Here is a 22,711-nt window from a genome sequence, read left to right on the forward strand (position 1 = left end):
AATACGCTGAGAACCAGGAGCAAATTGTCTCTATTATAAGCAATCTAAGTACAAGACTATAAAAAAATTCAATTTCTTTCAAAACAAGTAATACGCATGGAAGTCAAGAAAACATATCATAACTTAGCCTACTTTTAATTTAATGTATTCAGTATTCCTGGATTTCTTAAAGTACTCTATACCTATGGGTGGTCTCAATTTCTACAAAAAATATTCAGTAAAGATTTTTTGCCTTTCATATCTGGAGACAAGGCTGCTTGATCATTTAAATATTTATCAGAAGCCAATAAACAAAGGAAACACAAAACCCTCACATTTAATACTAAGAATTTCTTGTAAGTCTACCATTTTCTCAGTGGTCTCCGTATATTTGCTCTATGGTTTTTTGTTTTTGTTTTTGAAGGCAGTGAAATCCGTGAAGGAAAAAAAAGTCTCAAAAAAGGAATGGCTGTATAAGAGGAGGGGAGACAAATGCATGCATATTGTAAACTTAGGCCCTACACTGCAATAAGGTCAAAGGAATAAGACTTACAGTCTTTCCACAAAGAAAATGGCATACCTAAGTAAATGTTACTTTTCATGGCTTAGTTGTTGCAATAAAACTCCCTTAAATTTAAAATGTTATGATTATCACATCTGCCCTTGAGTCACTTACTGTTAAAAAGGGGTGTCTGGTGTTCTTTAATACTCTGCTCTCAGTCAGAGTATGCGCCACTTCATCCTACAAAAGAAAAAGGGAAACCTTTAATATATGTACTAAGCAGCAGTAAAATCAAATTTTCACTCTTTCTCTAAGACCAGAAGAGGTTCTGTCTCCGGAGACAGAAAAAGATGTGAAGAGACGAGGACATGTTTCCTTTATTGCTATGCTTTTCCTCCACATCCCCTCCAAAAAAAGATCAAATTAATAATTTAAATCAGATGGCTGTAAGGTATAATAGACTCATATACACTCAGTCGTACTTAATCAGATTATATTGATAATGATACAAAAATCACCAAAAAGTTATCAGGGACACAGATGACTAAATAGTTAACCTTTCCCCTTGAAGGCAATGCCTTAGCGGCTAATATTTAGGCATGGAGTACTTAATATTTCAATGTTTGTAGTATATTCTATTCAGGAGGATATAAAGGATATATTTCAGTCAAGATCATAGAATTTGTAAGTCTCCTACTTAAGAGAAAAATCAGTTCCTGAAAATAGGAACATAAAATATACAGATAAGATTTAATTGTCAACTATACATTTTAGAAATAGAAACACAGAATATAAAAATTGTATTTTTCTGCTTGTGGCTTTTTAACGTGCTTCTTAAAAAAAAAAAGTCACAACCTACTTTAGGTGACAACCTAAAAAATCTGGGTGTATTTCAAACCAAAAGTAAGTGTATTTCCCCAATCTTGTACATAAATCTCATCTTGACATCAAAAATGAACTAGGAGAGATTTTCTTCAACATATGGAGAACTGGAAAAATGTTTCATATTTCAAAAATAACACCATCTTCAAGAAGAAAGGAAAGGAAGACACTGCTGAAACTAACACAGCATCTCCGGTCTTTGCCTCTAGCAAGATCCTAAACAAAGCTCTTGCTGGATTAATGTCTCCACACTGTCAGCAAATCACAATTAGATTGTTAAGTAAGATGTGGAGAGCAAAACACTGGGTCACTGCATTATATTTATCATCTGACCTCAGTCAGACCTAGAAGATAAATGAGAAATAGATTGATCAAAGATGCTAAGGCCTGGAAGACATTCCAAGAGGGCAGGGCCAGCCCTGTCTGAACAAGGCAACTGTAATTAACAACACAGTGTTTAAAACTGGGAGTGAAACAAAGCGTGGGTATGAAACCACTCCTGAATTATCTGTTTAATAAGAATCAGGCTTAAGTGCTCAAACAGTTCAAAAGCCTCTGTCACATCATACTATAGTTTCCAAATGAATTAGAATAATAGCATCTTAATGCCAACTAAATCGCAAGCAGAAATGATAGCATAACTTACTGATTTCTGCACCCACAGTGCCTAGCATAATGATTAGCACCCAGTAGAGACTTAATAAATGTTTGTTGAACTGAACTGTTTATCATAGGAATAAATTCCAGATGTCAGGGGTGTGGGGCTTCATTAATTCACTCAACCCTTCCATAAATATGCACCAAATCTACTCTGGCCTTGCTCTACACACTGCAGACGTGGACTCAAACAAGAGACAAGGATCCCTGCCCTCAGGGAACTTTCCATCTCCCTACACAGATGGCGATCAATGTCAATGGGCAAAAAAGGCAGAGACCTACTGCAGTTTAGGAGCATTCATGTGATGCACATGAAACACATCAGGAAGCATTGTGCAGGCGGCTACTCTGTGACAAACACAACCAAATCCAATCATTAAAAACCAAAACTCTTGATGTGCCCTCAACTAAATGCTAACGACAGTGCAGGCATAAAGTGGTTTTTAAAAAAAAGACATGATCCCTCTGCTCATGTAGTCACAGGCCAGTGGAGAAGACGTAACAGATGGGTAAATATCCAACTTAATAAATAATTACTAATGCTGATGAGTGACATGAAGAAAAAATGGGGGTATCTACTATCCTAAATGGGGTAATGAAGAAAAACTAACATTATTCGAAGAGTGTAAGGTTGGTAATGTGATGATGGGGGAGGCAGGGGGTGACATAGTCTGATTTCTATTTTTAAAGGTTTACTCAGGCTCCTCTGAGTAGAAGGACAGCAAAAATAGCAAAGATGAAGCAGAGGGGCAACAAGGAAACCGACAGAGAAATGAGGATGGCTCAGACCACTGTGGGAGCAGTGGGAGCAGGAAAAGAGGGGGCCATTTTGAAATCTTTTTGAGATATAAAATTAACAGTCATAATTCAGAGTAACCTGCCTCAGCATGAGGGTGTCTCAAAAGAAACATCTCTTTACAGGCAGTCAGAAGGGGATTCACAGAAGAGATACCGTTTTTGCAGGTTATGCTTGAGGACGCTACGGGGCTGGAGGTAGCCAGCCAGGTATGAAACCCACTTGAAATCAGAAAAGATATTCTAGGCTTCAGAAAATATTTCCAGAGGGTAGTTGATGCTGCTTTTTATTTATTTATTTTTATTTTTAAAGGTTTATTTACTTATTTATTTGAGTCAGAGAGAGAGTATGAGCAGGGGGAGGGGCAGAAGGAGAGGGAGACAAGCAGACTCCCCACCGAGCGCGGAGCCCAACACGGGGCTTGATCCCACAACCCTGAGATCACGATCTAAGCCGAAAGCAAGAATCCAGTGCTCAACCAACTAAGCCACCCAGGCGTCCCCATTCTACTTTTTAAAACAGGCCCACCACATAAAATAGTTATTTTCCTAAATCACTTTGTAAGTTTCAGGAGTGAAGATTAGTTTTTTTTCTAAGTTCTGCAATCTGCCTAACCACAGGGAAGGAGCCAAGGCAAGATGTATGGAAACAAATGCTAAAACAGTATTTCTTTATCATAAGAATGCGAGCAGAATTAATACTGTGTACGTATCTTTCAAATATTAAAATGTATTTTCTACCATATTTTGCATATGATCAGATTAGAATTCTTCCCCCTTAATGCAGATTTAATGGTACTGTACTTCACATACTAATTAGTTTCTGCTATGAAGATAAGGTATGCACAAGCTAAAAAGTAAACACAGATGCCAATAATTTTTAATTACAGTTAAAAGCAACATGTCAAAACAAAAAGTTAAAAATAACAGTGATAAAACTCAGTGGCTAAAACAATGTGATGCCTTTTAAAAAATCCACTCGATCAGGACTTTAAATGAAGAGAGCTAAAAATGCTTGGGTGTGCAATAGAAGTGTAACGATTTCATGAAAAAGCTTCTGAAATTCAGTTTCATGTATATTCATCCACGGCAAAATACTAACTGATGAATTTTTAAATCCAATTTCTCTCATAGGAATGGGATTTTATTTCTTGAGGACATGAGGCAAAGAAGAGTCCTCCTCACATTTATTTTCCCCATCGTCTCCAATTTATCACTCCCTTCTACTACACGTGGTCTAAAATTCCGCTTTCATTTGCCACCCCCCTTCCTGTAGTGTTGCGTGGTCGTTGGGTATTTCGTGGGGGGTGAGGAGTAGGGTATGGCAAGGAAGTAGAGGAAGAGATCCCTAACCCACTGTCAGGGACAACAAGGCTTTCATGTCCTTTAAGCCCTATAGCAACTCAGCAAGGTAGGCTTTATTATTCCTATTTTGCATCAAGAAACTGAGGCTCCCAGAAGTTAACCTGCTCAAGCTGCAGGTCAAACAGTACCGAACCCACGTTAGGGTAACTTCCACTCCACACCACTCCCTCTCATTCAAACACTCAGCTTCTCCCTAACTGGGCACTTTCCACTATTTTCTTGGTCTTGAATGCAAGACCCTACTGACCCTCTCTATCAGAAGTCCATTGAAATCACGACAGAGCACACTGGAAGCACTTCCTTCCTCCGTCAGAACAATAACAAAGACCCAGAGGAGAGAGGGAGTGGGCAGGAAAAAGCGAGAACAGGGCAGAGAGGTCTGTGACATGGCTCCCTTACTCTCAATTAAACCACAAGCACTCCCAGTGATCCTTACGTTCTTCCGTCTTGACCCCACAGGTTAGCAATCTATACACTTTCCCCCCCATAGGAAAGATGTCACACTTCTCATGCTCTAAATCTAGGCTCCTAACTTCCCCTCTTTTAAAAACGTGGGCCTGCCCCACTCCCTTCCTGCCCCCCTCTCCCGCTTCTCCCCCCACCCCCCACCCCCCACCCCCGCCACCGCTCTCTCCCCCGCTTCCCCACTCCCCCACTCTCCGGGAGCTGCCAGCCTGTCTTCGAGCTGGGCCCTGACTGCTATTTCTCTTCTCTTTCTTTACCATTTTTTTTACCCTGATGCAGAAAAAGAAAGCACAGTTGTTCTCTATTACCTATGAACACTGCATCACCTTTCTCAAGCGCTGTCATTTGATACTTTGTTCTTGATCCTCCCGTTCCAAATATTGCTTGACTTTGATCACGATGCAATCAGTTTGGAACCTAGTCTTTCTTAAATTGTAGAGTATGTTGTTTGTTCCTCCTGCCCTTCACTGCACTGCCTTCTTTCCTTCTGCCCCTTCTAATTCCCAACATTTTAATAAATCAGTCTCTATTTTCTCACCTTTCTATCCCACATCTGAAGGGCAAAGAAATCACTTAAACATACTGACTAAAATGATTACAGTTCCCTCTCCAATCTCAGCTGAATCTTCTGAGGATTCTTTCACCCCTCTCCTGAGGTTACTCTTCCAGTCCTCATTACGGTTGTCCTAGAACCTTCCCAGGCCTCCTACCAAGCCTGGTAGGTGTGCTACCTTACACCTGTCAAGCTACTGAGCTGGGACCAGGGCCCAGGTCTGTCTCTTTCAAGTCCAAGAGCTTTTCATTAAGTTCCTCTCTTTTTATCTCAACTTTGCTCCCTCATCCTTTCAAAATGTGATCTACGTCATTCGCAGAAGTCATGAATGACATTTGACACGTTTGATGACACTCTCTCCTGAAGACTTCTCTTGGTTTCTAGATCAGAATCTCTTACTTCCCTCCTCATCAGTAGTTCCATTTTCTCAATTTTTTGCTGGTTTCTTATCTCTGAACCCTTATTCTAGGAGTGCCCCCAGGACTCAGTCCTCAGACCTCTTGTCTCTATGGTGATGGCTCCAAATAGTCTCTATGGCTCCAAATAGTCTCTATGGTGATGGACTTCCAAACAGGTCCCCCAGGCCCAGAAACACCTATCTGACATGGATGTCTAGTAGGGGACTTAAACTTGGAAGTGAAACAGAAACATCATATTTGGCATGTCCAAAACCTAGTTTCTAGGGGCGCCTGGGTGGCTCAGCTGTTAAGCATCTGCCTTCAACTCAGGTCATGATCCCGGGGTCCTGGGATGGAGCCCCATGTTGGGCTCCCTGCTCAGCAGGGAGCCTGCTTCTCCCTCTGACCCTCTCCTGCTCATGTTCTCAATCTCCCCCTCTCTCTCTTCCTCTCAAAATAAATAATCTTTAAAAAAACCCACAAAAATGTAGTTTCTAATCTGCCATCAAAAAGCTTGTTTCTCCCCCCCCAAAAAAAAAAACCCACAAAACAAAACAAAGCAAATGAACAAAAATCCCCATTGCAGAGAATGGCAACACCATCCCTGCCATTGCTCAGGCCAAAGACCAGGCAGTGATCCTCAACCCCTTTCTTTCTCTCACGCCCTACTTCAATCTGTCAGGAATCCTGTTGGCTCAGCAAAAACATACAACCAGAATCTGACTGTGTCTTTCCACTTCCATTGCTACTATTCTGATGTAAGTCATGATCATCAATTATCTGGATTATTGCCATTAACTCCTAAGAAGCTCCCTGCCTCCTACCCATGCCCTATTCTCAACACTGCAGCCAACGAGATGCTCTTAAAATGAAAACCAGGTGATATTATTACACTGCTTAAAAATTTCCAATGGCTTCCCACTTCATCTAGGGTAAAAACTAATATTCTTATGACACCTACAAGTACCTGCACGATCCTAAGCTCTTCTTCCTCCATGTGAGCCATGCTAGACTCCTAGCTAGTCTAAGAGTGTGCTATGTTTGCTGCTTGCTCAGGGTCTTTTCAACTGTGATGCCCTCTGTCTGCAACATCCTCTCCTCCAAAATATCTCAAGGGCTTGCTTCCTCATCCCCTTCAAATGTTCCCTGAACTTTCACCTTCACAGTGAGGCCTTCTGTGATCACTCTATTTAAAATTGCAAAACCCACAAACGTCATTCCTGCCACTCTTCCTTAATTCCCTACCCTATTTTATTTTTCTCCATTAGTATGTATTAGCTTCTTACATACAATGTGATTTACTCATTTATTATGTGTATTGTTTATTGTCTATGTCCTGACTAGAGTGTAATTTCCAATGGGGGGTGGAGTTTGGTCAGGTTTATTCATTCACATAGTCCCAGTGCCTAGAGCATGCACCTTAAGTAATTAGGTATTCAATTTACATTTATTCAAAGAACAAGTGAATGAATCAATAGTGATTCTTTAGCATATGTTGCTGAAGAATGACAAGCTTTCATAAATTGCAAGCAGCAAAACAGAACACAAACAAATGAACTCGGACCTCCGAGAGCACAATGAGCAGATGAAGGTACAGCAGATCAAAGCAAACCCACTCTCTATCGGTCTCCCACAGCAAACCACAGTCATTGGCACAATGTTTAATACAGAGGTTCACGAGAATCTGGAAGAATGGACCAGATAAGTTGGCAGATGATGTTAAGAAGTTCTGGCTCAGGTCCACCAGCAATAACTGAAGATCCAAGGAGACAGAGATGTCAGTGGTCAAGCCAAAGCACCGGTTGGTATTTCAGTGGGTACATGTGCAGGAAAAGGGTTGACGGAGCAGGCAACTCTGTGCATTCACAAGAACAGGCAATCTTCAGGACTGGCCCTTGGCCAGCTCCCAGGAAATAAACTCGGATCCCTTGGAATATTCTGGTGATAAGGAGTTTTTGTATGCCAGAGATCTGGGGCCCCATGGTACCAGTTTGACTAGATAGTTTATAAAAACAGCTGTAAGCATGGTGAGTGCTATACAGCTGAGTTTGCTCAGGATGGCTAGAATCTGAGCAGCTAAGGGAAGTCAAGCCGTGCTACTGGACTACGTGACTGACCTACAAAAAGATCCTGGATGTCAAGGCTTAGGTGAGCTTCCTTGGTTGACAACACTTTGTACGTGCTGTCCCACACTGGTGCTGGGAGGATGAAGCATGCCCATGTGAGACCACTGGGACAGAGCACCTGGGAGCTGATAATCTGGTTTCTCCTGGACTCTGCCCCATGTGCCTTTCCGTTTGCTGATTTTAATCTATACTTTTCAGCTATAATGAACCATAACCATAAGTATATCAGCTTTTCTGCATCCCGTGGTCCTAACGAAATACGGGGCCTGAGACTGCTCTTTGAGACCACTGACACAGTTAGCGTCTGCAGGGGGATTTACCAGGGGTGACACCAGCAAGATGGAGGGCTAGAAGTCCCAGTGCTAAGCTCCCCCACAAAAACAAAGAAACAATGAACAACTACAAACTGAAGAACACAGCTTTGGAAAAGCTCTGGACTACCAAGAAATCAGCAGAAAGCAAGAAAGCAGCAGAAAACCTACAGAGTTAAAGACAAACAAACAAATGTGGATAGCTGATGGGAAGGTGTAGGAAGCATCTTGCAACACCCCATCCCAGAGTCCAGAGGAGCCAGGCACCAAGAGGGATCCGCTTGGTAGGACTTTATCCCACGAGGAAAATGAGAACAAGAGAAGCCTGGCAAAGCCTCATCACAGCCATGTGTGTTTGTAGCCTTGCCTACCAAGGCTGCCCACTGTCTTCACGAACATTGAACTGAGCCAACAGAGCTGCCCGAAGTCCCCACCATGTCTCCTCCCTGGGACCGGAATGTCGTTGCAGTGAGACCTACCCCTGGAGGCCCCAGGTGCCGCTGTGCCCACTCTCTGGATGCCACAAAACTTTGCCATCCACAGGACAGAGCTGCAATTGCTCTATGCACCTGCTGCCCAGCCCAAGTCCTAAGTCAGGGTTCTGACCTGCCAGACGGGGGTCGCACTGCTGGGACTCTAACTTGCTCTAATCAGGCTGTGCTGCTGCTGGGCACCACCACCCCGCCCTGCCCCCAGCACCCAGCTTTGATTTGCCATCAGCGGGGCTGTGCTGATAATGCTCTGGGTCCCAAGCTGTAGGTCCCACCAGTCATAACTGGGGCTGAACCGCCCCTGATCCTAAGTTGGGGCTCTGACCTGCAATCATCAGGGCCACACCACTGTTGCTCTGCACCCTGCCCCTGGGGTCCCAAGCTGGGGGCTCGAGTGGCGCTGGGACTGCTCTGAACACTGCCACTGGGTCCTAAAGCACCACCACACTGTCATCCTGCCACTGCTGCATCCCTCCACCCTGGATCCTGAGTCACTGTGGAGATCCCCATAGACCCAGACAGGTTCTACAGGAAAACCTGCACATCCTCGCATCTCAGACACCAGCACCACCCCCCACAAATACACTTGTGCTCCGGGACCCAAGCACCGTGACAGCTCTCTCTGTATGCACCAGATGCCAGGACACCAACTCTGACATCTACAAAGGTACACAATAACTTTCCAGTAACTGACACCAACGAAATGGACTTGAGAGTTATCTGACCAAGAAATCAAAATAAAGAAGTTCAGCAAGATTCAAGGAAATACAGAGAAATAATTCAATGAACTCAGAAAGACAATACATGAACAAAACTGGAAGTTCAACGAAGATATAGAAATCATACAAAAGAACCAAACAGAAATTCTAGAGCTGAAGAATACAAGGAACAAAATGAAAAAAATGCAATAGAGAGTTTCAAATCAGGCTCAATCAAGCAGAAGAATGTACAAACTTGAAGACAGACCTCTTGACATTATCCAGTTAGAGGAGAAAAAAAGACATAAGAATGAAAAAGAGTGAAGAAAGCCTACGTGAATTATGGGATATTGCCAAGTGAAACAATATTCACATATGGGAGTCCCAGCAGGAGAAGAGAGAGAGGAAAGGGCAGAAAATTAAAGAAATAACAGTTGAAAATGTCCCAAATCTGGGGAGAGATAAGGCCATTCAGGTACACAAAGCTCAAAGATATCCAAGGAGATTCTATCTAAAGAGAACTTTATAGAGATAATTTATAATCAAGCTCTCAAAAATCGAAGGCAAAGAGAATTTTGAAAGCAGCAAGAAAAAAATATATCCACCAAATACAAGGGAGCCCCAGTAAGGTTGTTAGTGAATTTCTCAGCAGAAACTTTGCAAGCCAGGAGAGTAGGATGATAATATTCAAAGTGATGAAAGAAAGAAAAAAAAACTGCCAACCAGGAATATTTTGCCCAGCAAAGTGGTCCTTCAAAAATGAAGGACTGAATGTAATGTATGGTGATTAACATAACAATAAAAAAATTTAAAGAAAAAAAATGAAGGAGTGATAAAGACTTCCCCAGAAAAACAAAAGTTGAGGAAATTTATCACAACGAGAACTGCCTTACATGAAATGATAAGTGAAGTTCTTCAAGCTGAAATGAAAGGATGCTAATTAGTAACATGAAAACATAGAAAAGTAGAGAATTCACTGGAAAAAGTAAATATGTAGTCAAATTCAAAACAATCTAATGCTGCAAAAATAGGGTGTAAATCACTTTGACCTCCAGCATACAGGTTTAAAGACAAATGTGTTAAAAATAACTATAGCTAGCATATTTTGCTACAATATAATACACAAGTAAATTTGGACATCAATAACATACAAGGTTGGGGGAGCAAGTAAATGTGTAGAATTTTTTCAATCAATTGAAGTTGTTATCAGCTTGAAACAGACTTATTATAGTAAGACGTATTATGGACCTCACAGTAATCACAAAGTAAAAGATTATAATAGATTCACAGATAAAAAGAGAAAAGAATCAAAGTATACCATTACAAAAAATCATTAATCCACAAAAAAGCAAGAAAAGCAGAGAAAACAAAGGAACTACAAAACAATTAGAAAGTAATAAACAAAAAGGTGGTGGCAAGTCATTATTAATAATTACTTTAAATGCAAGTGGCTTAAATTCTCCAATTAAAAGACACAAAGTGGCTAAGTAAATAAAAAAGCAAGATCCAACCATATGGTGCCTGAAAGAGACTCACTTAAGCTTTAAGGACACTCATGGGCTGAAAGTGAAGGGACGAAAAAAAAATGTTCCAGGTAAAAAAAAGCAGGGGTACCTATACTTATCTCAGACGAAATAAACTTTAAATCAAAAGCTATACTGAGAAACAAAGAAGGTCATTGTATAATGATATGAGGGTCTCCTCACCAAGAGGCTATAACAATAGTAAATATAGTTATTAACAAATCTGAAGACTGAAACAGACAGCAATATGATAGTAGTAGGGAACTCAAATATCCCATTTTCAACAATGGATAGATCATCCTGATACAAAGTGAATAAGGAAATAACGGACTTGAACTACACATTAGCCAAATGGAGCTAACAAAAAGATACAGATCATTCCATCCAACAGCATGATAATACACATTTTTCTCAAGCACACATGGAACATTCTCCCAGATAAATCATATATTAGGTCACAACTCTTAATAAACTTAAGATTTATCCATATCAAGTACCTTTTCCAACCAATATAGTATGAAATGAAAAATGAATTACAGGAGGAAAGGTGGAAAATTCACAAATATATGGAAATCAAACAAAATACTGCAGAATAGATAAGCAATGGGCCAAAGAAGAAACCAAAAGACAAATTTTAAAAATCTTGAGACAAATAAAATGGAAACACAACATATCGAAACTTATGGAACACAGTAAAAGCACTCCTAAGAGAGAAGTTTACAGTCATAAGAAGGAAGTTTCTTGCATTAAGAATAAAGATCTCAAATAAACAACCTAAATTTACACCTTAAGGAACTAAAAAAAGAACACTCTAAGTTAGTAGGAAGAAGGAAATAATTAAGATTAGAGAAGAAATAAATGAAATAGAGACTAGAAAGACAATGGGAAAAAAAATGAAACTAAGAACTGGTTCTTTGAAAAGATAAAATTGACAAACTTTTAGTGACACTAAGATAAAAAAAGATGATTCAAATTAATAAAATTATAAATGAAAGAGGAGATATTACAACTGATACCACAAAAATACAAGAATCCTAAGAGACCACTGTAAGGAATTATCACCAAAATTTTAGATAACTCAGAAGAAATGGATAAATCCCAGAAACATACAATTTCTCAAGACTGCATATCACGAAGTAACAGAAAATCTGAACAGAGCAATAATGAGCAAGAGTTTAAATTAGTAATCAAAAATCTCCCTACAAATAAAAACTCAAAAGCAGATGGCTTCATTGGCGAATTCTATCAAGCATTTAAAGAATACCAATCTTTCTCAAACTCTTCCGAAACTGAAAAGGAAGGAACATGCTCCAACTTGCTAGCATTTCCCATACCCAAACCAGACCAAAACCCTACAATGAAAGAAAATTACAGGCCAACATCTCTGATGAATATAGATGTAAAAACCCTCAACAAAATACCAACAAACCTAATGCAAGAGCACATTAAAAGGATCACACACCATGATCAAGTGGGATTTATCCCTGAGATGCAAAGATGATTCAACACAATACAGTAAAGTGTGATGTGCCACATTACTAGATTAAAGGATTAAAAGCATATGCTCATTTCCACAGATGCCGAAACACATTTGACAAAAATAAACACCCTTTCATGATAAAAATTCTCAATAAACTAGGTATAGAAGGAATGTACCTGAACATAGCAAAGGCCATGTATGACAAGCCCACAGCTAGTATCACACACGGTGGTGAAAAGTTAAAACCCTTTCCTCTAACATCAGGAACAAGAGAGATGCCCATTGTCAGCACTTCTATTCAACATAGTACTGGAGTTACTAGCCACAACAATTAGGAAGAGAAAGGGAGAGGGAGAGGAAGAGAGAGAGAGAAAAAAGGCATAGAAGTGGGCAAAGAAAAAGCGAAATTATCTTTTGCGGATGACATGATTATATATATATAGAAAATCCTAAACACTCCACCAAAAAACTGTTAGAATCAATACATGAATTCAGTAATGTTACAGGATACCAAACCAACACACAAAAATCAGTTGCATTTCTATACACTGTCAATAAAAATACCTGAAAGAGAAATGAAGAAAGGAATGCTATTTACAATGCATCAAAAAGAATAAAATACTCTGGAATAGATTTAACCAAGAAGGTGAAAGACTTATGCACTAAACACTACTGGAACTGATGAAAGAAAGAACACACAGACAAATGGAAATATGCCCCCATGTTCTTGGATAGGAAACATTAATATTGTGAAAATGTCAGTGATATATACAGATTCAATGCAATCCCTATCAAAATTCCAATGGCTTTTCGTGTAAATAGAAATAACTACCCCAAAATTTGTATGTAACCAAAAAAGACCCCAAACCCCAAAAGCCAAAGTAAGCTGCGATGAGGCAGAGTTAGGTTGACCATCAACATATTCCTCTGCACCCCCTGAGACACAAAATGCTAGTAAGAACCATTGTATACAATGGAATATTATGCAGCCATCAAAAGGAATGAGATTTTGCCATTTGCAACGACATGGATGGAACTGGAGGGTGTTATGCTGAGTGAAATAAGTCAATCAGAGAAAGACATGTATCATATGACCTCACTGATATGAGGAATTCTTAATCTCAGGAACCAAACTGAGGGTTGCTGGAGTGGGGGTGGGGTGGGAGGGATGGGGTGGCTGGGTGATAGACATTGGGGAGGGTATGTGCTACGGTGAGTGCTGTGAATTGTGCAAGACTGTTCAATCACAGATCTGTACCTCTGAAACAAATAATGCAATATAGGTGAAGAAAAAAAAAAAGAAGATAGCAGGAGGGGAAGAATGGAGGGAGGGAAATCGGAGGGGGAGATGAACCATGAGACACGATGGACTCTGAAAAACAAACTGAGGGTTCTAGAGGGGAGGGGGGTGGGGGGATGGGTTAGCCTGGTGATGGGTATTAAAGAGGGCACGTTCTGCGTGGAGCACTGGGTGTTATGCACAAACAGTGAATCATGGAACACTACATCAAAAACTAATGATGTAATGTATGGTGATTAACAACAATAAAAAAATTTAAAGGGAAAAAATAAATAAAATAAATCGTGAAGTCATGTATGGGTGAGATGGCAAGTGTGGTCCATCCTGGGGCAAAATTCATCTATATCTGTGGCTCTCTTAAACCAGAAAATGAGATAATCTGTTTCCAAAATAGAACAGTGTGACAGGCATAGGCCAGACATTCCCATTCCGAAAGGGAGAAATGAGAAAGAATATAGGGATCACCCATCCAAACAAGTTCAGCAGAGGAGATTCCTTTAGATCCCAAGGTTTGAGAAATCCTCTGTATTTGCATTTCTACTCTCCAGGCCCCTGGTGGCCCCTGCATCCCCTGCCTCTGTGCCCATCTGTGGCTCTGGGCCTCAGAACCACACTTCCTGCCTATCAGTAGCGTGTTTTCAGCTGTCCATCAACTGTACCACTTCTTTCACCCTGCCTGGGCTTAGAACAATTTCAGTCTATACCATCACTGTAATTAAGTCTTGTGTGCTTTGTCTATTAATGAATTCTGAAAACCAAACACCAGTGTAGTGTTTGCAGTATTATAAAAGTAAGCAAATATCATTTATAGCAGAATCAAATAGTATGGTTAATGAGTAAAAATGGAAAGATTACTCATCATCAATAATCCTGAGCCCCTCCAGGGACAATGCTTCGTGTGTCTGGGCCAACTCTCTAATACTTTGATACTACATCCATTGCTCATGATGATTCCATATTTCACGCTGCTTCACATTTGGACTATGCCTTGCTTGAACAAATATTTGTTTTTTTCTTGAAGGTCCTACATCCTTTGTCTTCCTCCTCCTTTATTCTACCATTAGGATCGACCTTAGTCAAATAATCTACTGTGAACTGACTGGCTATTTCTACATATGTCATCTTGAGAGTTCTCATCACTCACACTGAGTGTTAACTCTATTGCTTCATGGACTCTATCTCTATTAGATTTCCTTCTAAATTTTGCTACAATAAGTACAACACAATTTTATTTTCATTCCTTTATTGGGAGGTAGTCTGTTCCTTGCTTTCTGAAAGCTTTTAAGACAATCTTTTTAGCCTTAAGATTCAAAACCTTCCTGAAGAGGTAGAAGGGTGTCTAGGGTCCATTTTCTTTTCTTTTTTATTTTTTTCCAGATTTTATTTTTAAGTAATCTCTACACCCAATGTGGGGCTCAAATTCACAACCCTGAGATCAAGAGTCACACACTCCACTGACTGAGCCAACCAGGGGCTCCAGTTTTCTTTTCTTTGGCTCAGTGTTCAGGAGACACTTTCAATCTGAAGACTTCTTCAGCTATAATGTATTTTATTTTCTTTGATTAGTTCTGATCCCCCCCTTCTCCCTTAAATTCTTAAACATCTGAGAACCCTTGATTAAGCCTTCATGTCCTAACTATTCTTCTAGTATTTTCCATTGCTGTATTTTTGGCTCTTCATTCTCAGATATTCCCCCAAATTTGCTTACAATCCTTGTATTAAATGTTTTATTTTAGCAATCACACATTAAATTTATAATTACTCTTTCTTGTGCTCTATTTCTTTTTCAGCATATTTTTGTTTTGTAATACAACATTTTTTTCCTACTTGTCTACAAATACTAATTAGAGATTGTGAATGTATCTTCAGTTCTCTGTTTTGTCTCTGCTTTCACTAGGATCAACTATTCTTTTGTTCTTCTTTGTTCACTTTTATTCTGTCTTTAGATTTTTCTCATCTGTGTGGTGATCCTCAGTACTCAGGACTCTGTTCATATTCTTCAATGACTAATGAGGTAGATTAATAGAACATGGATTCTCTTGTTGAATGGGAAAGCTGAAAATAGATTCTACTATGTGCATTAGGAAACAGGCTGGCACACTTTAAGAGTCTGAGGTAGAGAACGGAAAAGCAATTTGACCACTCCATTCTGACCCCAGAAATGTCCAAGAAAAGAGGGTGCCGGCTGTCACAACTGGGAACCTAGCCTACCTAGGTCAGATGACTCAGTAACATTGTAAGGGCAGTTCTATTTTTATCCTGATGACATAAACACTATAACCAATCACTCTGTATGGCCGAGAATATGAGCAGGATTAGACTGGCTCAGCCGATCTAATCAAAGTGAGTTTAAAATGCTATACAGCATACCTCATTTTTTTGCTTCACTTTATTGCACTTTGCAGATAATGCATTTTTTACAAATTGAAGGTGACAACCCTGCATCAAGCAAGTCTATCACAGCCATTTTCACCAACAGCATTTGCTGCTTACTTTATGTCTCTGTGTCACATTTTGGCAATTCTTATAATATTTCAAACTTTTTCATTACTATTAGATCTTTTTTATGGTGATCTCTGATCGGTGATCTTTGATGTTATTATTGTAATTATTTTGCAGTGCCACGAACCACATCCATAAAAGAAAGTGAACTTAATCAATGAATGTTGTGTTTGTTCTGAATGCTCTCCTCACTGGCTCGTCTCCAGTCTCCCTCCCTTTGGGTCTCCCTGTCCCTTGAGACGCACAATATTGAAATTAATATCCTCTAAGTGTTCAAGAGAAGATGTGTAATCTCTCCCTTTAAATCAAAAGCTAGATGTGATTAAGCTGAGTGAGGAAGGCATGTCGAAGCTTAGAGGCTGGAAGCTAGGCCTCTTGCACCAAGCAGTGAGCCATGCTGTGAAAGCAAAGGGATAGTTCTTGAAGGAAATGACAAGTGCTACTCCAGTGAACACATGGATGATAAGAAAGCGAAGCAGCCTTACTGCTCATATGGAGAACATTTCAGTGGTCTGCATAGAAGATCAAACAGCCATGACATTCCCTTAAGCCAAAGCCTAGCCCAGAGCAAGGCCCTGAGTGTCTTTAACTCTGGGAAGGCTCAGAGAGGTGAGGGAGCCACGGAAGAAAAGTCTGAAGCTGGCAGGGGTTGGTTCACGAGGTTTAAGAAAAGAAGTCGTCTCTATAACATAAAAGCTCTGACAGAGATGGGCAACGGGATTAGTGTTGTTTTCATGCCTGCTAACACAACGTCCCTTCTGCAGCCCATGGATCAAGGGGTAATTTTGACTTTCAAGTCGTATTTATTTATTTATTTTTGTTTATTTGACAGAGACACAGCGAGAGAGGGAACACAAGAAGGGGGAGTCGGAGAGGGAGAAGAAGGCTTCCTGTGGAGCAGGGAGCCCCATGTGGGGCTCGATCCCAGGACCCCAGGATCATGACCTGAGCCGAAGGCAGACACTTAACGACTGAGCCACCCAGGCGCCCCTCAAGTCCTATTTAGAAGCACATTTCAGGGGGTGGTCAGGAAGATGGCAAAACAGGAGGATCCTGAGCTCACCTGAACAGACATACCTAGACAACACCTACGTTTGTGCAACTAACTGAAAACAATGGCAGACCACTAGAGCAGATTTTCCATAGTTACCTGTAGAGAGAAAGCCACATGGAAAAGGGTAGGAGGGGTAGAGATACAGTTGGGAACCAAACTCCTGGCAGTACTCACGGCAAACGGGAGGGACAGCACAAGCACAGAGAAATGAGAGGATCAGACACAGGGTACCTGCACCTGGAATTCTGAGAGCATCTGGCTTTGAAAACCAATGGGGCTTAACTTTAGCAGCTTTAGTCAGTGGAGCTGAACTCTAGGTACATTAAAAATCAGTGGGTTTACACACCCTTCAAGAGCCAGCCTCACAAATAACTCCGTGGAGACAAAGCACAGAAGCAGCAGTTTGAAAAGCAGCTGGGGGAGACGGTAGATTTAGTTACTAACCTCAGAACACGTGCTGGAGGGGCTGGGATCTTTAGGATGCTTCTCCAAGAACCACAGTGCTGTGGGCACCATTTCTCTTCCCCTCCCCCTAGCCTAGAGAGCTGGACACCTGGGGGAGCCAGCACGAGCACTTTCCATCTACCTGGCTAACCATGGTGCCCTGCCCTGCCATTCCCTTGAGGACCAGTCCCATTCGACCCTCCGAAGTGACTCCTGCCCTGCCATACCCCACAAGCAGCCCCAACAGGGACCAACACCACTCCAAAGTGACTCCCATCGTAGCAGGGGGGAGATAACCCCTACACTAGCATGCCCACAGTTTGAGCAGCAGAGCTTCTTAGCTGGCTACGCAGAAAGGCCCCGCCATTTGGTGCACCTGCAACTGTAGCAGAGAAACTAAGTGAAGGCAGCTGGCCGAACCGCTGGCCCCTCCCACCAAGGAGATTCCACTGGCCTCTGGCAGGCACCGCAACCACACAGGAACCAAATGCTGCCCGGTGCTCCCACAGCAGGCAAAGCAGGTCACTGCAGCCAACGGGACTGAAGGCAAACATGGCTCAGCCACAGTAGTAGGGCATGCACAGCCCACACAGAAGACACCCCTGGAGCACCTTGTTCTAGTGACCAGGGGCATCGTGCTACAGGGCACCCCAGGACCTCTTCTACATGAGGCCACCATTTTCAAAACCAGGAGATGTAGCTGACCTCCTAATACACAGAAACAAACACAGAAAGTTAGACAAAATAAGGAGACAGAGGAGTATGTTCCAAATGAAAGAACAAGACAAAAATCACAACAAAAGGGATAAATAAAATGGATATAAGCAATATGCCTGATAAAGAATTCAAAGTGGTAGTCATAAAGATATTCACTGGACTTGAGGAAAGAGTGGAGGACCTCAGTGAGAACCTCAACAAAGACAGAAAACATAAGAACCAGTCAGAGATTAAAAATTCAATAATGGAAATAAAAAAATACACTATAGGGAATCAACAGCAGATTAGAAAATGCAGAATAGATCAGCAATCTGGAAGATGGTAATGGAAAGCAACCAGCCAAGCAGCAAGGAGAAAAAATAATAATGAAAAATGAGAACAGGCTAAGGGAACTCAGCAACTCCATCAAGCATAATAATATTTACATTATAGGGATCCCAGAAAGACAAGAGGGAGAAAAGGAGGCAGAAAACTTATTTGAAGAAATAAGAGCTGAAAAGTTCCCTAATCTGGGGAAGGAAACAGACATAGAGATCTCCAAAGCACAGACAGCCTCTAACAAAATCAACCCAAAGAGGTCCACACCAGGACAAATAGTAATTAAAATGTCAAAAGTAATGACAAAGAGAGAATTTTAAAAGCAGCAAGAAAAAAGAAAAACAGTTATATACAAGGGAAACCCCATTAGGCTATCAGCTGATTTTTCAGCAGAAACTTTGTAGGCCAGAAGAAAGTGGCATGATATCTTCCAAGTGTTCAAAGGTAAAAATCTGCAACCAAGAATACTCTACCCAGCAAGGTTATCATTCAGAATAGAATGAGAAATAAAAGAGTTTCCCAGACAAAAGTTAAAGGAGTTCATTACCACTAAACAAGTATTACAAGGAATGTTAAAAGGAATTGAGTGGAAAGGCCATAATCAGGAGTAAGAAAATTATGAAAGGAAAAAAATTTCACAGTTACAAGCAAACATATCATAAAAGCCAGAATGGAAGTTAAAACACAAAAGTAGTAAAATAAATTATATCAAAAAAAAAAATTATACCAGTCAAGAGATACACAAAATAAAAGATGTAAAATATAACATCATATAAATAAAACACGGAAGAGGGATAAAAATTTAGTGCTTTTAAAGTGTGTTTCAACTTAAGTAATAATCAACTCAATATAGACTGCTATAAACACGTTATACACAAACCTAATAGTAACCACAAATTAAAAGTCTATAACAGATACACAAAACATAAAGAGCAAGGACTCCAAGCATAACACTAAAGAAAGCCATCAAACCATAAGGGACAAGATCAAGAGAAAAAGAAAGGAACAGAGAAGAACTACAAAAACAACCAGAAAATAAATTTCAAAAAATTGTAATACATATACACCAATCGATAATTACTTTAAATGTGAATGGATTAAATGCCCCCAAGCAAAAGACATAGGGTAACCGAATGGATAAAGAGCAAGACCCATCTATATGCTGCCCATAAGAAACACACTTCAGACCTAAAGACATGTACAGACTGAAAGTGAAGGACTGGAAAAACATATACTATGCAAATGGAAGTGAAAAAAATAAGTCAGGTTAGGAATACTTATATCAGACAAACTAGACTTAAAAACAAAGACTATAGCAAGAGACAAAAAAGGGCATTGCACAATGATAAAGGGATTAATCCAACAAGAGGATATCATAATTGTAAACTATAGAAATTGTAAGTGTAAATTACAAAAAGCAATTATTAACAGATATAAAGGCAGAAATTGACAGTAATACAATAGGAGGGGACTTTAACACCCCACTTACATCAATGGAGAGATCATGCAGACGGAAAATCAACCAGAAAACAGTGGCTTTCAATAACACATTAGACCAGACGGACCTAATGGACATATATAGAACATTTCAGCCAAAAGCAACAGAATACACATTCTATTCATGTGCTCATGGAACATTCCCCAGTATAGATCACATGTTAGGCCACAAAACAAGTCTCAATAAACATAAGAAGACAAATCATATCACGCATCTTTTCTGACCATAGTGATATAAAACTAGAAATCAACCATAAAAAAAAAAATCTGGAAACAACCCAAACAGGTGAAGGCTAAACAACATGCTACTAAACAATGAATGGGCAAGCCAAGAAACCAAAGTGCAAATTAAAAAATACATGGAGACAAATTAAAACATATGGTCCAGAATTTAGGGACATAGCAAAAGAAAGTCTAGGAGGGAATTTTATAGTAATACAGGCCTACCACAAGAAACAAGAAAAATCTTGGGGCATCTGGGTGACTCAGTTGGTTAAATGCCTGCTCAGGTCATGATCCCAGGGTCCTGGGATTGAGCCCCGCATTGGGCTCCCTGCTCAGCGGGGAGTATGCTTCTCCCTCTTGCTCTGCCCCTTTTCTCCCCCCGCCCCCCCCACCCCACCCCCGCCCTGGCTCGTCCACATCCACGGCGTTCTCAAGCTTTCAAATAAATAAAAAAAAATCCTGGAAAAAAAAAAAAGGGAACAAGAAAAATCTCTAATTAACAACCTAACTTTATACCTATAAGAGCTAGAAAAAGAAAAACAAATTCCAAAGCTAGTAGAAGGGATGAAGTAATATTACAGCAGAAATAAATGAAATAGAGACTAAAAAAAAAAAAAAAAATACAAAAGCTCAATTAGGCCAGGAGCTGGTTTTCTGAAAACATCAATAAAAATGATCAACCTTTATCTAGACTCATCAAAAAAAAGAAAGACAGGCTTTGAATAAATAAAATCAGAAGTAAAGGAGGAGAAATACAATCAACACCACAGAAATATGAAGGATTATAAAAGAATTTTATAAAAAACTATATGCCAACAAATTGGACAACCTAAGAGAAATGAATAAATTCCTAGAAACATAATCTTCCAACTGAATCAGGAAGAAACAGAGAATCTGAACTGATCAATTACGAGAAATGAAATTGAATCAGTAATTAAAAACTCCCAACAAACAAAAGTCCAGGACTTTTGGCTGGACTTCACACGTGACTTCACAGGTGACTCCTACCAAACATTTAAAGAAGAATTAATACCTATTATTCCAAGCTATTCCAGAAAATAGAAGAGGAAGGAAAACTTCCAAATTAATTCTACAAGGCCAGCATTACCCTGATACCAAAAGCAGATAAAGACACTACAAAAAAAAAAAAAAAAAAGATTACAGACCAATATCTCTGATGAACATGGATGCAAAAATCCTTAACAAAATATCAGCAAACCAAATTCAACAATACATTAAAAAAAATCATTCACCACAACCAAGTAAGATTTATTCCAGGGATGCAAGGGTGGTTCGATATTCACGTATCGATCAATATGATACATCACATTTACAAGAGATAGGATAAAAACTATATGATCATATCAATAGATGCAGAAAAAGCATTTCACAAAATACAACATCCATTCATGACAGAAACTCTCAACAAAGTAGGTTTAGAGGGAACATACCTCAACATAATAAAGGCCATATATGAAAAACCCACAGCTAATATCATAATGGTAAAAAACTGACAGCCTTTCTTCTAAGATCAGGAACAAGACGAGGGTGTCTTACCCGCACCATTTTTAATCAACATAGTACTGGAAGTCTGGGCCATAGTAATAAAACAAGAAAAAGAAATAGAAGGCATTCAAATTGGTAAGAAAGAAGTAAAACTGTCACTATTTGCAGTGACATGGTACTATATATAGAAAACCCCAAACACTCCACCAAAAAAACACCAGAATGGATAAATTAATTCAATGAAGTTGCAAGATACAAAATTAATATACAGAAATCTCTTGGATTTCTACACACCAATAAAAAAGAAGAAAAAGAAATTAAGAAAACAATCCCATTTACATCAAAAAGAATAAAGATGTAATTTATAACATCAATAACTTTTTTTTAAAGATTTTATTTATTTATTCATGAGAGACAGAGGGAGAGAGAGAGAGAGAGAGAAGCAGAGGGAGAAGCAGGCTCCCAAGGAGCAGGGAGCCCGATGCAGGGCTCGATCCCAGGACCCTGGGATCATGACCTGAGCCGAAGGCAGACGCTTAACCATCTAAGCCACCCAGGCGCCTATAACATCAATAACTTAAAAGGGTTGAGTAGAGTAGCATAGCAGCAGAGGGTTTTTATATCTTACTGAAGTTCAGGTGGTTTAAATTCAAATCAGAGTGCTGTAATTTTAGGATGTTAAATGTAATCCCCATGGCAACCACACAGAAAATAGCTATAGAATATACAGAGAAGGAAATGAGAAGGGAATTAAAATGTTTCACTAAAAAAAAAAAAAAAACAACAAAACAACTAAACATAAGACAGTAATGCAGACAATGAGGGACAAAGAAAGTATAAAGCACATTGAAAAAAAGAGCAAAGGGACACAACTCTCTCTTTATAAGTATTTATTTTAATGTAAATGGATTAATCCCTCCAAT

General features: G+C 39.8%; 1 protein-coding gene across 6 annotated transcripts in view; it reads right to left on the minus strand.

Moving 5' to 3' along the window:
• AKT3 (AKT serine/threonine kinase 3) overlaps positions 1 to 22,711 on the minus strand; it is a 316,918-nt gene that overhangs the window by 107,098 nt on the left and 187,109 nt on the right. For all 6 annotated transcript variants that reach the window (XM_027610409.2, XM_027610408.2, XM_027610413.2 and 3 more), the window contains one exon: positions 656 to 721. In XM_027610409.2, the coding sequence (XP_027466210.1) occupies positions 656 to 721 (66 nt within the window). The remainder of the gene's footprint in view (positions 1 to 655; positions 722 to 22,711) is intronic.

Source organism: Zalophus californianus, chromosome 10 (genome assembly GCF_009762305.2).
Source record: "Zalophus californianus isolate mZalCal1 chromosome 10, mZalCal1.pri.v2, whole genome shotgun sequence".
Taxonomy (NCBI): Eukaryota; Metazoa; Chordata; class Mammalia; order Carnivora; family Otariidae; genus Zalophus; species Zalophus californianus.